Genomic DNA, 17590 nt, shown 5'->3' with positions numbered 1-17590 from the left:
AAATGTGTGAATATTTAGGGATGTCTATAAATAGAGGATTTTATACCAACAGCAAGGACAAACTTGTTTTTATTATATAGGAAGTAGCTTTAAAAAGGGGAGATGTTAATATAAAAAGAACTGGGTTTTATTTGTATTTGTTATCCTTTTTAGAACATAATTTTGTAGCTAAATTTAAGAAAACATTAATATTTTTTTTTTTAGTTTTTAAGATTCCAATCTTACGGGCTATTTATGGTCAATCATTTGTTACCAAATGTGTAAATAAAAATCAAAGTATTTTCATTTTTATTATTATTTACCCAACGTTTCGTTTGTTTGTTTCAAACTTCTTCAGGGGTTTTCTTTTATTGTTGAATTGAAATTCTATTGTTTACATTGTCAATTAACTTATTATTTAAAAAACTGGACTTCACGACACAGAATTAATAAATAAATAAATAATCATTACAACACAAACATATACTATAAGTCAAACTTAATACTAATATCACAGAACTTCAACTCTAATAATAATATTAATATTTTTTAGCAAAATGTAAATTTAAGTTGAACTTTGCTTAAAAAAATATTTTTTTCATTTCATAAACAAATTAGTCACTTCTTTGTTAACCCTCATCTCAAAATTGTGTAGGCAACATGATAGAAAAATATATATTAACCGATTAACGCCGGATGGGTAGAAAAATTCTCAAATATAGAGATTTTTTAAAAAAATTCTATCTAAAATAACACTAATATTTGTGGAATGCAGAAGAGAAAGGTTTTTTTGGTAAAAATGTTTCGATTCCTCCCATATTCCTCAATGTTAGGTTAGGTTGACAGGCAGTCGCATGGTAGAAATAAGAAATAGAGTAGCTCACTTGTGTCCAGGGGAAAATCAGATAGAATACGAAGTAGGAGAAATAAAGAGGAAGGTGGTCAGAAGAAGAGAAGTAACGAGAATAGTTGCACAAGTCATTGATGGGTACTGGTGCACTCCGTGGAAATTCCTGAGTAGCCAATTGATGTTCCTAATGAAGGCATTGATGCATTCTAACTTCATGTCCGATAGCTCAATAACACTATTTAGGGAACCATGTCCCAGAAACCTGACCCTAGTGCCGGGCAATGACAAAGAAAACGAAAATGGTCTCAGCCTCCTCTTCATTTTGACAACTTCTACAGAAGTCATTAAAGGGCAGGCCAAGTCTCCTAGCATGGTTGTCAAAAGTGTAGCGTCCGGTTATAACCACCACTACATTGCTTAATTGCGAGCGTGTCAGGCCAAGAAGATATGTTGTGGATTCACCTCCCCATCTTGTCTCAGCGAGCTCATAGCAAAATTTTCTGCTTGCAATTAATTAACGGAATCACGCATAGGTAGTCTTTTTGTCTCCGTCAGGCATCATGGCGCCTTTTTTCGCTAGAACAACAGCAGCACAGTTGTGTGCTGTGTTCACGTACCTACATGAGTACGACAATTGAATATCTCGCCATCCTATTTAAGGACTATGTTCGATGTTGTATACACACCTGTCAGAGATTTTATTGCGGTTTGACTTTCAGTATATATACGAATATCCCTGACTGGTATCTGGTTATAACTGAGCTAGTTAGCTGTCCTTTAAATAACCGATATTTCGTCTTGAATAATACTTCATTCGTTTGTAAGTCTGAAAGATAACCGAATTTCATATACCTGAATGTAGACACCTCCACCAATTCAGCTTCTCGGCACTGCTACCAACCACGTTAACCTTACAAGTGGGGGAGAGGAGAGGCGGGATGGAAAGGAGTTGGGGTAAAGAGAGATTGGAGGAAGGGAAAAGAGTTGGAGATGATAGGATATTATGATTATATTAATAACATATGACCATTTGTCAAAAATGTATCATTTGTAGTAACAGCAATCCTATCACCAGATAGCATTCCCTAGCGTCCACTCGTTGCAGGTGTATCGCAAGGGAATAGCCATTGTATTTTCCATCTTCTGTTAGGAACCAAGCTATACCAAGACTTTGTTATAAAATAAAATGTATCATGAAGTCTTCATATCGCTCGAGCCGTCTTCAACACCGGTAACCATTTGTATAAAATTTATCACAGGTCTAGACGATGGCTCACCCTATCCGCCACATGGGAGACTAACAACTCCACACTCTAAGCGTTATACGATTTTGTTAAAATTTTCGGCATTTGATTTTTAGATAATTCAGAACAATTTAAAATTTTGAGGCCATTGAAAATCCAAGAGCAAAATAATTACCTTCATATAGTGCACTTTTCATTTATTTACCTTTTTTAACTACAACATACTTCCTTTAAATTTTAATTTATTTTTTGTCATTAAACATCTGCCTTATGTCATGTTTATTACCAATTTTCTTTTCTTCCATTTTGTTTTCTTTAATTTTATTTCAATATCAAGTAGCAATTCCAGAGCTTTAGTGGCTGACACTGGCTATTGGGCTGAATCTTTGCCCTTAATGGATGCACCATTGTGTGCTGTAATTGATCCCATACGTGATTATCGTTGGCATGCCTTGCGATGCGGTGGTCCGGAGACAGCATCCTTTTTGTGTGAAATGCCAGGTATGTTTAACAGAAAAGAAAATAAAGAAATTCCCACGAAACTTAATTAAACCTCAATTTAAATCAAACAATGTCAAGTGTAATCAGATTTTATTTTTAAATTAATTTAACATAATTTCCTGTTCACTTATTTCTCGTTGCTTTATTGGATGTTGTCTGTAATTTGGTTTTTTGTCTTCATAGTACCCAGCTGGGCAGATGCTTGTAATTTAAAGGACATGCCAAATTTAACCTTGCAGTATATGGCTGATACAGCCAGCATTGAATTGATACGAAATTGCCAAGAGGAGGGTTTGTTAAGGACAATGTGCAGAGGCAAACAGGTGGGTTAAAATTATATTTAAACAAACCAAAAGATATAGTAATAAGTTAAGCTTTAATTAAACTTTTAAACTAAATATAAATTTAAAAAAATATTTTGTTATTTTAAGGATCGTGAAAGAGCCTTGCAAGATTTGATCTGCCCTAGAGAACGTTTGGAGGCCCAGCGCATTAATGATATTACCAACTCCCATTTCAAATCCCTGCAAATTATAAATTCCATACCCTCAGATAATAATGAGAACAATGATATTGAATTGTTGCCCATGGAGGTGAACTATGGTCCCCATTATCCCGAAGAATTGCAAACCGAAAAGAATACCGTGCAGCGACTTATAGAACAATTCAATGTGGATGAGTTAATGCAGGCCGATGAGCCCTCTAATATGGAAACTGTTAGCTCATTCTACAAAATTCCTGGCCTCATACCAAAACCCGTTAAAAAATCAGCCAAAAAGGTATTGGAATATCCCAAAAAGGATAATGGCAAACCAAAGGCTCTTACAAATATGGAACAATCACAGAAAGATAAAAAGCGCTTGCCGGTAGAAATGGATGAAATGATGATGGGTGACCAGCCTCTGCAGGGGGAACCAGAAATGCCGGAACAACTTTTAAATGAAGATGTTTCCAATGAAATAATGGAACCTTTGCCGCACATCAAGAAAACTAATATACACAAAGAAGATGGCTTGGAGAAAATGGAAAAGGAGGCCATTGCCATGAAGAAAAGTTTGCAGAAATCTAAGGAAATGGAAAATAAAAAGATGTTTATGATGAGTCCAACCACAACGACGACGACAACAACAACAGAGCCGGCTACCACAACAACTACTACCACCACAACCAGTAGTCCAACAACCACAGAAAAACTTTTGACAACAACTGAAACTGTCTCAACAACTAAAGCTGATGAGCTAACAACAGTTAGTGAAGACCACACGCATAAACATCATCATCATGAAGGCCACACAGAATTTGACAATTCCGGAGGCCATTTGACAACAACAACCTCTTCAACCAGCATAGGTCATCCAATGCATCCCCAACAGCCACGCAGCAATGTGCTAAACGAAGAAAGTCAACATGCTCATACAAAGGAATCCACAGACAGTTCTCATTTCATACCCCCCATGTTGATGGTAAAATCTCATTATGTGCCACCTGTCAACAAACATGGCCACACCGAACACGAACATCACCATCAGCATCATCAGCATGCGGAGGAACAGCCACACTTAGAGACCACAACTGAAGAACAAGCTCAGCCCACAATAGCGAAATATGAACAAAATCAAACCTCAGATATTGTTGTGGCGGTGACAACTCCTAAAGTGTTGGATTTAGAGAAAACTACATTAAAGACTTTGGACACCTCAGGCAGCAGTACCGAAAGCGAAAAACAAATTGCCACAACCAGACAGGAAGAACATCAAACAGCACCAATAACTACAACAACTGAAAGTGACAGCAGCATAAAACCAATTACAGAGCAACAAACAGCGGAAACGGAACAACGTAAAAATTCCAAAAATTTAAATTTCGAGGAAATACAAACCACAATGACCACAACAACTATACAGGCAGTAGTTGTCTCCACAACTGCAGCAGCTACTACCAACTCTGAAGAAATTAATAAAAATAATGCTGGCCCTGAAAAAGATGAGGATGAGCAGACAACACATACAGATGCCGAAACAACACAAGCCACAATACTGATTGCAACAACAGAAAAATCCTTAAAATCCACAGAAAAACTTTATGATTTGGAGACAGCAGTAGACAATATACAAAAAATACAAGATATTGCTGATACAACAACAGCTGCAGTAACAGAAGCAGCAGAGACAACAAAGAAAACAGAACAACATGTGATAACAACGGAAGAAAAACTGGCAGCAATAAAATCTACAGAACATAAAGAACATTTGCAAACAATAGCCACCACCACACAGAAACTAGCTACAACAGAAACAGCACAAGTAATAACAACATCAACAATACCAGCAGAAATACAAAAACAGAAACCAACTACAACCACAACAATAACAGAAACACAAAGTTTACAACAAATGGAAAAAGTCCCAGCAAATGGAAATAAAGAAGAAGATGAAGACAAACAAAAAGACCAAGATGAAAAGGAAACAATTGTAAAAACAACGGAAATACTAGTAACATCATCGCCAACAACAAAAGCACAAGCAACAGAAGATACACCAGCAACAACAACAACAGTTGTAACAACACCAACAAGCTCAAGTATAACCACAACTACAACTGTTAAACCGATTACTACAACTGCACCACAAAATGAAGTAAAATCAACTGAGACTTCCTTTTCCTCTACGAGCACCAGCAACACCAACATCATCACTACTACAACCACTGATATGCCAACAACTACTAATAAGGATTTAAGCAGTACCAGCACCAGCACCACCACCATTACACCACCCACCACAACAACTTTCTCAACATTGGTGGCCTCATCATCTTCTTCAGCAGCAACAACAACAACAATAGAAAACGATGCTGAATCAGCAACAGCCCGAGCAGAAACAGTGAGTTATATGAAAAAAATTTTAGGTTAAGTTTAACAACAACAACAACACTTACACACACACATACATAAAACATGCAAACGTTTATACAAAAAGAAAATGAAAATAAAAATAACATTAAACCCAAACCAAATGCAATTTAATACAAAAGAATAATTTGAAAAATAATTGAGAAAAAGAAACAGAAAAGTTGTGTTTATTTTAGAAAGAGAGAGACATGAAATGAAGAGTGCACAATATTATATACAGAATAGAACAACAACAAAAATTATTAATATTAACTGTTAGTAAATAAAAGTGTTTATTTGAAAATAAAGAAAGAGAGAGAGAAACATTATTTGAAAATTATAACAATTGATCCTTAAGAGTTAGACAAGTTTAAATAATTTATTTCGGTATCAAAATAATATTCACATAATACTTTTTTCACCTCCAGACTACTACACCATTTCCAATTATATTTCAGAAATTTCTACTTATATTTTAGAAAATTCCATTTAAATTTCAGACATTTCTAATTGTATTTTAGAACTTTCCAATTGAATTTCAGAAATTTCCAATTATATTTCCGAATTTTCTAATTTTATTTCAGAATATTGCAATAATATTTCAGAAGTTTTCATTTATATTTCAGAACTTTCTAATAACATTTCAAAAATTTTCAATTATATTTTATAAATTTCAATTTCAGTAGTTTTAAAAAGTTTCTAATGTCTATCAGAATTTTCCAATTGTATTTCAGAAATTCCTATTTGTATTTCAGAAATTTCCATTGGTATTGTTATTAAAATAAAATTTTGAAATAAATTTGGAAATTTCTGAAATACAATTGGAATATTCTGAAATTCAATTAGAAAATTCTGAAAAATAATTGGAAATTTCTGAAATGCAATTGGAAATGTTGTTCATATTACAGTATTTCTGTAGTACAAATCAACTATACAAATATAGTTATAAACAAAATGCTCTATATAGCACAAGATTTTCTATAGAAAAATCAGTTATACACAAGATTTTCTGTAATAAAAAGCTGTCATTTCCTATAGAAAATACTGTTATATTCAAGATTTTATATAGAAGATACAGTTTTACACAAGAATTTCTGTAAAATACATACAAGATTTCGAAAATACTGTTATACACTAAAGTCGTTATTCATCAATCCATCCCTGTTGATAGAGTATGTTGTTACCATGTCTTGCTCACAATTAGCGAGTATACACGCAGAGAAAAAATATAGTTATGCATGTTACTGTAACCATTTAAATAATGTTAAAACTTTTTTAACAATATTATAGTCACAGTAAATATAATACATGTGGTAACCATAATAAGTTGAAATTAGCACACTTTAAATGCGTTAATTTAATCAAAGCTGTCCACGTAAATATCAATTATGGACGCCTGGATATTTACTCTACTGATTCAGCTCAAGGCTGTACTAAAGGCGTTAATTTAAACATGGAAACCGAGTGAAATCTGGAAGCAAATTTTATCAGAGAAAATGTTCGAGCCTGTACCCCTTTCAGCACAGTGGTCCAAATGCTGAAATATTATAAATATAAATAAATATTTCAAAAGCAAATTTTTTGTGTAGTAATATGTTGAAAAGTGTCCATAGTACATAACAGCATATTTTTTTCTCTTTAAATAGCTACACTAGCATTGCTATATTGCTTCAAATACAAGTAATTGCTTCTTTGCTATACATTTTAATATCTTAAGTGACATTTAATAGTGCAAGTGAAATTGTCGCTGCAGTGATCTCTTATTGGCACACAGAGGAAACAGATTCGTGGTAGCAACAGAATTTCTTGTCAATCTGTATACTGCCCCACTATTGGCCAGTCTTTTTATCTTCAACAGCGATCTGTTTGATATAGATATCGGAAAAAGACTTGTTCAGCATTGTCTCCACACTTTCCTGAAGATTGGAACCAATGTAGATAGTAAGACAGGCTAGACCCTTAAACAAAACACCGAGGTGTGATTAAGTGCCCACCATGACTAGAACACTATACGTTAGGTGAAACTAATTGAACCATAATGACTCTTTAGAATTTGCTAGCTTCTTTATTATAGTGGTCTTCATATGTGCAGTAGCAGAAAAATTTCCTTATTAGAAAATGTTATAAAATATTACGCAATTCCAGAATTTTATATTTTTTGAAAAATACTACTAATCCGATCTTCATCGGATTAAATCTCAAATCGTTTTCCCTTGCCAAGGGTTAAAACAGGAATTTATGGTCCTGCGCTTCAACCTATTCCTCATTCTATCAGTTATTCTTTGGTCAATCTCTAAATCACTTAGGGTTTCGACTATAGAGAATGTATTAATATTCTTGAAGGCACCAGAAAAGAAGGCATATTTTAAATATTGTCTCGATTAGAAAGACTTTCCTTTAAAGAAGTTACCAGGATTGAGGATTGGCATAAACACCAATCATTATTTTCAATAAAAATAATTACAAACCGATTTATCTATAGTTATATATATATAGTCACGGTATTGTGGCTTATATTTTCTCTTCCGGGAACAAATATCAATATTACCTCTCTCAATTCTCTTGACATGACATGATAGCTGATATCGATCACTGTAATAATGCAAAAAAAAAAATTATTAAACGATCCCATGGCAAACGCAATTTTTCTTTCCGCTCACAACAGACTTTTGTAGAATATTGATAAAAAAAAATACAAAAAAATTCAAGCTACTGATCTGGTTATTATAATAGTGCGCCATTTTTTTGTAAATTAACTCCAATCGATGATATAAGAGCTTGGTGGATTATCCATATTTACAATAACTGTCCTGAAAAACATTAACCTTTTATATTTATATATGCAGTTTGTTCCAATCTACTTTTTCTATTAAGTTAGCTTCGGTCCAATTCTGAGAATTCTGGAGTGTTTCATATCAATATCCAAGCATCGTTTCATTGCCATGCCATCACCAGTATTAATCCTTTTTTATTCTGAAAAATTGAGGAGTTATAGGGTTTTGAACACTGTTTTTGGTCTCTCAGCAATTGTTCAAAAAAAAAAATAAAGACATCTTTGGAAAGATAATAGAACATTTTACTATTCGAACTGTTTGTGTCCATTTGGTCTGCATTTTCTGTTAAACCTTTTTTATTTTATACTAAAATTAAACCCTAAAGCAAATGAGATGTATGCAACAAAACTATATCTGGCCACTAACAATGTCTTCAAAAACTTTATCCAATATATTTTAAATAAGTGAATTAATCTTATTTAAGAACAATATCCTATTCAATTTCTTTACAAAAATCAAATAAGTAATGAAAGTTACTTATTTTCAAAGTTAATACTTTGAAATAAATGATAAGGTTTCGTTGCCTTCCTCTATTTCAATTTTGTTACTGCTAAGAGACCGTTTCGCTATTAATCAATGTTCAATTAATGTCCAACATTAATTTCATTATTCACTAAAAACTTCTCTTAAGGATTAAAACAAAAAATAATCAAACAAATTAAAGTAGAATTTTAACATTAACAAAAGAAAATGTAAGACGTAAAAATGTGTAGCATGTAAAAAGTAACAAAAAAAGATAAAATATTTGCAGAAAAACAACCAACAAAATAAAAAAAAAACTCACAGTTTGTAATATGAATAATTAAAGAAAATAATTAAAATACATACATACAAACACTCACATATACAGTAAAATAAAACCAGTGGTAAGTCAATTTATATTAAAGAAAATATTAAAAAATAAACACAAACCTACACAAATACATATAAAACGGAAGTTAAAACAACTGCGTTGTTTTTCCTCTCCTGTAGCACAAAACAAACAACGGAAGTCAAGAAACAAAAATGCCAAATATAAATAAATAAAAAAGTAAACAATATTATTAAGTTAAAAAAAAAGAAAGAAATTAAATACACAAAACCAACAATATTTAAGTAATATAAATAAATTTATGACAAAGAAAACAGAACATTTTTTTTGGTAAAATTAAAGATAAAAAATTAAAATAAACTGAGTTTTAAATTAAAATGAAAAACATAAAAAAACACAATGTTCAAATTAAGCTGCATATAAATTGCAAAGCGATTATTTACAGCCCCTAACAAAATTAACACAAAATTTAATACATTTTAATTTTAATTTATTTTAATAATTTTAGTTTTAAACCTAAAACAAAAATTGATAAATCATTTTTTCTAATTTTAGATAAAATTAATTAAATTGTGTTTCATATACATATAAATTAATGGTGAAAAAAATTATAAATTTAACAAAAAAAAACCTTACAATTTAATTGCACAAGTCCATTATTATTATAAACTATAAATATTAAATTATAATTATTATTAAAATTAAAATTACATTGAAATGATAAAATAAAATGAAACAAATAAAATTGTATGAATAAAACCATTACAACCAAAATCCCTTAACCATTAAAACCTTTTATCCTCAAAGTTCCCTCGAAATCCCTACCCAGTCTTCTTTAATTATATAATAAAAATAAAAATTAATTTAATAAAAAAATTAAAACCAACTGTTTTAAATGTGTGTTTTATTGTGGTGAAATGAATTTACTTCTTTTTTTTTGTAGGTTTTTCAACAATATATTTATGTTTTTATACAATAAATATTTAACATTTAATAAAAGTGAAACTAATTAAATCACTAGAGCTTATAAACTGGTATTAAAAAGAGATTCATGGGAATTATTTATGTATACAAAGGCTTGGCTTGTGCTACATGGTATGAACTATTGGGAGGTCAATTGAAACTATGATAAAGTGTTAGGCCAATTAACTATTTAGGACTGAAATTGGCTGAACCTATTTCATAAATATCCTATGCTACATATTGAAGTCACTAGTAATATTAGTACTGAGATAAAAAGTGGTCAAAGTGATTATTGTGTTATCAATCTCATAGACGTATTTTGGTACAAAAAAATCTTTATAAAACAAATTTCGATATTAGACCTTTGTCTATCGATAAACATAATATCTATTTAAAGAACTAAACAGTCTTCCAATAGTGACTTCTGAACTTTGGTCATAATATTTTGCCAAATCATCATGGACAACGACGTGTGTTCGCTCAATGGGCCTTGGACCAGTTGTAAACTGACCCTATCATCTTCAGCAATGAGACCCACTTCTGGATGAATGATTATGTCAACAAACAAAATTTTCGAATTTGGGACGATAGAGTTAGTTCGGGTAATGTGGTATAGGCGGGTAATATGGTATAGCTGCTTTTCTCTAAAACTAAGAGCATAGGAGTAGCGGTACCAAGCTTAAGAGTTTTATGATCTCAGAAAATTCACATTGGGTGAGTGTACTTTATTTTTACAGGTCATGTTAATAGTCAGTTGTAAAAAATCAGCATTATCTTATGGTAGACTTTTTTTTGTGGTCTGTTAAAAATTATTTTTTTTCTGCAATCACGTGTTTTAAACATTATTAATTTAAGTTTAAAGTCAAATGGGAATATTTTGCTATTGAAGAACATATGTAACAATATAGTATATTTAGTGTATATGTTTAATTTTATAATAATTTCATTACACCACGTGGTCGGCTAATGTGGCAGAGCTAAAGAATTTCAAGCAAATAATATGCCAAAGAAATGTGAAGTATGAAAATGGGCAGCGGAAGATTTGAAGAACGCTATCGGAGCTATTAGAAACAACAAATGGAAATTTTTTCGCATCAATCATTCAATGTCTCCTACGAAGCGAAGAATGTATTGAGGAGCTTCTGGTAAGCTTGGTCAGCCGCCAACTTTAACCGCATCCATTAAAGATGATTTAAATAAAACGCAACTCATTTACAAATTAAAATAATATGTATCGGTTATGCGGTTTGTTATACAATATTAAAAGAACATGGTGTACCACATTACCCGCCAATTTTTTCAATGGCTTGTTTATGTGTGTTTTCTCTTTTTCCCAAATGTCTCTGAAACTTGAACTTAAAAGACTTTTTTACTTTCATGGATGTAAACCTAACACATGTAGTAAAACACCAGCTGAAAACTGTTCCAATCGAATAAAGATTCTAAAAATTATAGTCAAATAAAAAATAGGTATACCACATTACCCGAACTTACTCTACCAATTCACATGAGATCCAAGAGCGCCCAATGCATTCCAAAAAATTCAATATTTTAAGTGGACACTACCGGTACATACTACTTTGAGATCGCCGATGGCCAGGTCATCAACATCAACCGCGAGCTTTATAGGTCGATGATAACCAACCAACAAATTGTCGGTCTTTAAAGAATTTTTTTCTCAACCAGAGAAGAAACATTCCAGGCATTGCCGTAGAAAACCAAAAGGTCTTTACGATGGCAGATTCCATACAAGTGATGGTCGGCTATATTTCTTCAAAACCAGATACAATGTAAGACTTCTTAAAGTCTCTGAACATAAGTTATCATCTAGATTTGAATTAGTGAACAGCTGATGATAGACTAACAATTTTACTTAGCTCTAATGCATCTGGAACAAAAAATAAAAATGGTTGCCACAAACATATACATTAATTACAACAATCATATATATGATTTATACAATCATATGAATTGTAACTTAATCATATTATTAAGTTGACCATAATATTAGTAAAAAAATTTTAAACATTTTGAAATGGTTATGATAACCATGAACAACTATATTTTTTCACTGAGTGAAGGTTATGCTAAAACTTATCATCTACCTTCAAATAAAACGTGGATACTATTTAATGTTAGATTCATTTCAAAAACCAAACTTCCTCCCAATGAAGGCTTAATTAATCCCTGATAATACTCCAAGTCGCTCTCCCGACGAAAAATTTGTAAAAAGATAGTCATGCCTACAATTATCACACCATTCAAAACTCGTAAAATTGTTATAGCCGACATATTGCTTAATTTTGGATACACACCATTTTTTAATTTAGGATAATCCTCATAAAAGTTAGTAGACAAATTTGTGTTCATTTAAAATTTGTTTATGTCCAATTTCATCACGATATATACTACTAGAAGACTATGATTGTTCAAGTAATTTTCTGAAGAAGACCTTGTGTTGCTATAGACATATATTGCCGGATTTTCGCCAGATATTACTATTAGTATTCCGAGGATATTTGTATGGAAACTAGGTGAAATCATGGATCGATATTGCGATTTTATTGTGGGTATAATAAATCTTGATTTTTCAGGTTATAAAAGCAAATTTTTGTTTAATAAATTTTAAGTCCACATACTCTGTAGCTTATAAGGACACATTATTAGGATAAAACTTATTTGTGTTGAATTTTATTTGTAAACCAACACCTTTAACAGATTTATACTCATTACAGTGCACAGTGGGGCAAAATCAAAATTTTTTGGAAATAAATCTTGAATTTCTAAACGGCTGGTCCGATCCGGATAAAATTTGACGCGGGCCAAGAAGTTTTAGAGTTTAAGTTATTAAAATGAGGCCTACAAATTATCTTGGCGCGGCGCTCAAAGTAGAGTACCTTCGACATGTAGCATTTATAAAAACGTGCCATTTTGCCATACGATTTCAAAGATTTTTATATTTTTGGTTTTGAAAAAACATGCCTATAATATGGAAATTATAAGAGACAATATAATTTCCATATTATAGGCATTTGAATATCAAAATTAAAATATTTTGACATACCTTGGTCTGCTTTTTTAAAAATCTAGGGCGTACTTTTAGACCAAATGGATTCGAATTTATTTTGTTAGTTAGAAAGCTAAATTACCAATAATATACAAATAATTTCAGAGCAATATGAATTATGGATCCAACAATAAATGATTTTCAATTTAAAAATTCAAAAATAGTAGATTTTGGCAGTTTTTATGGGGAAAAAGAAAACGAAGTTTATTTAAGAACATATAATTATTATATGATTTTCTGTAAGTAATCTTTACGGAGAACATTTTGGTTTTTTGTCGCCCTCCGGAATTTGACCTATTTTTTTATCAAAATTTAAAATTTGGGCCATATGTTCTAAAATGGGATAAGATAGGATCAGAAAACGGAAAGCAGCTTTGGTAACACCGATGTGTTCACTATTTATCCTCAAAGTATTTTCCTAGCCTGAAGGAAATGTGGGCCCTCTAGGAAAAATTGTAAAAATCGAATTATTTGGATTTTCACTCCAATTTTTAGAAATTGCGGATTCCCTTTGACCTTTTGACCAGATTTTTTAAACTTTGTTATTTATAATGATAAATTTAAAAAAAAATGTTGACAATTTCATTGAGTTTTGTTAATAAATAAAGATTTTATTACATTTTACATATTGTATTACATACATATTGACTTTCTAAAACTAAAATTTGTATCAAAATTTTAAAAGGATTGCAAATATTAAGCACAATTTGATCCACATTTATTCCGAACTAGTTGTTTAGATAAGTTAAGTAAATTTTGGTCTTACAAAAAAAAATTTCAAGTCAATATCTCAATTAGATTCCTTAAGTTGAGCCCCAATAGCGCCTCTCCTGGAGCATCAGTAGGGCCCACTTAAATAACTAAAACTCGAATACTCCTTGGTTATGCCCGCGGCAAATTAATATCCGGATCAGACCAGAAGTTTAGAAATGCCAGATTTATTTCCAAACAATTTTGATTTTGCCCCACTCTGCAGTAATTTTTCAAGTGGGCCTGGGAGCTGTAAATAATTATGGATCGATTATCATAAAATTATGTGACATGATTTCTGTATACACGTATAATGAGTTTGATCATATTCGAAAAAACCCATGCAAATTTTCTAGATTTTCAAAAATATTTATTACATGAATAAAATCTACTTATAACTTTTCGAAATGTTAGAGAATGAAAATGGAAGTGTCCAAATGACTGAAAAGAGTATGTGTTTACTGAATATGGGCAAAAACGGACGACCCAAGATAAACGTGAACGAAACCTATATAAAGTGGCTGTAATTGTTTCTTTATTCCACCTAATACCAATACAAATGTCCTGCTGAAATAATCTAATCTAATCTGTAAAAAAAACTGCTGACAGCTATATTCTGTAACTTGTGGCCATTTTGTTTTTCTTCTCAGTTTCAACTATTCTCAAATAATTTTAAATTTCCTCTTAATTTTGCAGAATCATATTTGATATTTTACAAATACAAATTAAAGCAAATTATGCAAAAATAACAACAAAAAGGCCAGAATGATATAAATACGGAAATAATGAAGTTGAAGAATATACAAGGGCAATACAAATTCAGCAGGAAGGTAGTTGAATTGTTTTTAATTAACTAACAAAATATAAATCTCTTAACCCATAAAAGAATTACAATATATGAATTAAAAAATAAAACTTTTAAAAAAGAAAATACAACTAATAATTTCTTAATATTTTAAGTTCTAACTAAAGTTTTTTGGAATAAATACAAAGTCATATGTATACTCAAACCATTCAGAAAGTTGGTATATCTGAGCTATTATTAAGGATTCATAATTCATAGCATCAAATTTGAATTATATTCAGAATTTGTAATTTTTCTTTGAATAAAACTCCGTTTTGTTTGAATCTTTTAAAAGTTAAACATTCACAACTATGCCAATAAAATCACAAATATGAGTGTGGTAAACCAACGGTTAATATTTCAATGCAATTAAAATCTATTGAAATATACAATTTCCACAATGAAAACAAAATAAAATAAATTAAACATATAAAAATAAAACAAATCTCTGACCATTTTCAATTAAATTCAATATAGAAATCATGAAATTTTTTCCTATAAAAATAGAATGAATAAAATTCATACAAATTCAGAAAAAAAGGTAAAAAAATTCAACCAACAACAAAAACAACAACTGAATTTAGTTGTTGCACACTAAAGTGAAATAAAATTGTAATATGAAACCAAATACAAAAATTTGCAATCTGCTGAAGGCTGGCAGCCAACAACTTCTATACATTTAATTTACAGCAACAGCAGCTCAATACAACAAAACAAAAACTGCTACTCATACAATTCCAGGTTGATTGAAGTTTCGTAAATAATTGAAGAGCATTAATTTGTTTTATTTTTCTCTTTTGTAAAAGGTCAATACTCGAGAATATAAGAGCAGCAAATGTAATAATAACAAGTAAGAAAGTATGGTCGGTCAAGCCCGACCATATAATACCCTACACTAAGTAAAAGAGCAAAAACATTTTTCTTTTAAAATTTCAATAATTTATATTTTTGAGTGATTTTCGGAAGTGGGCCTAATATGGGAGCTATGACCAATTATGGACCGATCACCTTGAAATTATGTCGTGTGACTTATATCTATATTAAAGGTAACTATGTTGAATTCTGTGAGTATACCAACATTTTTAAGCGATTTATGCACGTTAAAGTGATTTTCGGAAGCGGTTCTATATGGGAGCTATGACTAATTATGGACCGATCGTAACAAAATTTGGTGACATGAATTTTGCATATATAAAACTTATTTGGAGTGGAATTTGTGGAGATACATATAGAAATTAAACATTTATGACCGATAAAGTCCAATTTCGGAAGGACTTTGTATGGGGGCTAGGTGAAATAATGGACCGATTTCAGCCAGTTTCACTAGGCTTGGTCCATGGGCCGAAAAAAATAATATGTACCAAATTTGATCGAAATATCTTCAAAATTGCGACCTGTACTCTGCGAACAAGGTTTACATGGACAGCTAGCCAGCTGACCAGATGGACATCGCTTAATCGACTCAGAAAGTGATTCTAAGTCGATTGGTATACTTTAAGGTGGGTGTTAGACTAATATTTTTGGGCGTTACAAACATCTGCACAAACGCATAATACCCTCCCCACTATGGTGGTGTAGGGTATAAAAACAACAAAGGTAGAATTATCTTCAACAACAACAAATGGTTGAATTAAGTATTCAATTCTACAATATATGGATTGCGAATATATTGGTTTATAGGAAAAAATTAATTTTGTTATTTTGTTACTTTTATTTATTATTTTATTTGCGTCAATGTGAAAAAGGCACAACTGACGAATTTTATTGGTAGCGATTAAAAAAAGTATTCATTTATAAATAAAATTATTTGAAAGAATTTTAAATTTGAAATAAATTAGTTAAGTTTGTCTTAATTTCGTTTTGATCTTAAACAGAATTGTATTGAACACGTTGGTGCCACAGTGGTATAGAAATATTTTATTTTGGAAATGTTACAAATTCAATAGATGGGTATATTTGTAAGTCTTCTGAAGGTTGGATATATATATTCTATACAAGTATTTGGTATTAGGGAGGAAACGAAAAATTTAGCTAAAAAAATTAATTTTATGCTATTGATTGAATACGAATAATATTTGGCATATTTGTTTTTCATGGCAATACAAAATTTAAAATTCTCCACAATTTTGAAATTCATTTTAATTTGGTTTTCATAGAGTTTCAAATTTCATATTTTTTTAAGACTAAAAATTGGAGGCATTACTGCATACTGATTGTTGTCAAACTCAACAACAACTTGCTACTCAAGCAGCTGTTTCTAAAAGTTGGTAAGCAGCAGGATTCATCCAAAAGCAGGGAAATTGGGTACCATATGAATTGAAGCTCAGAGACCTTAAAAGACGATTTTGTATGTCTGAAATGCTGCTTGAACGCTATAAAAAAAAATTATTTTTGCACCGCAATATTTTTAAAGGACGGCATATTTCTGAAAATAATTGATATGTTGACTTGAAATTAACTTATCTAAACAAAAACAATAATTTGAAATAAATGTGGATCAAATTGTTCCTAATATTTGTAATCCTACTAAAATTTTGATACAAATTTTAGTTTTTAAAACTCAATAATATGTAATATGTAATCTATCTTCTTCTATATAAATAAAAATCAAATGTCGTTCGTTGGTAATTGCATCAGTAGAGAACGGCCGGACCGATTTAGATAATTTTTTTTTTAAATGTTGGTCATAGCCCAGTTTAAGTTTTTACGAAATGAAAAATTGACCACGCCTACTTTTAGACCCACTTTTTTCGATTTATCTAAAATCTGAAAACGGCTACGATTTTTGTTTAATAATTGATCATAGTAATCCAAGTTAAGTTTTTACTGAAAGAATAATTGACCAGCCAATTTTTTT

General features: G+C 31.0%; 2 protein-coding genes across 2 annotated transcripts in view; one reads left to right on the top strand and one right to left on the bottom strand.

The window, feature by feature from the left end:
- Positions 1 to 9623, top strand: part of LOC135956929 (mucin-2) — a 131087-nt gene extending 121464 nt beyond the window's left edge. The window contains exons 4-7 of the mRNA XM_065507540.1: positions 2411 to 2574; positions 2758 to 2897; positions 3006 to 5456; positions 9618 to 9623. Of these exons, the coding sequence (XP_065363612.1) occupies positions 2411 to 2574; positions 2758 to 2897; positions 3006 to 5456; positions 9618 to 9623 (2761 nt within the window). The remainder of the gene's footprint in view (positions 1 to 2410; positions 2575 to 2757; positions 2898 to 3005; positions 5457 to 9617) is intronic.
- Positions 9624 to 9748: 125 nt separating this feature from the next.
- Positions 9749 to 17590, bottom strand: part of LOC135956927 (piggyBac transposable element-derived protein 2-like) — a 46143-nt gene continuing 38301 nt past the window's right edge. Inside the window, exon 2 of the mRNA XM_065507538.1 lies at positions 9749 to 9778. Within this exon, the coding sequence (XP_065363610.1) occupies positions 9749 to 9778 (30 nt within the window). The remainder of the gene's footprint in view (positions 9779 to 17590) is intronic.

Source organism: Calliphora vicina, chromosome 4 (assembly GCF_958450345.1).
Source record: "Calliphora vicina chromosome 4, idCalVici1.1, whole genome shotgun sequence".
Lineage (NCBI taxonomy): Eukaryota > Metazoa > Arthropoda > Insecta > Diptera > Calliphoridae > Calliphora > Calliphora vicina.
This window is presented reverse-complemented; position numbering and strand designations above follow the sequence as displayed.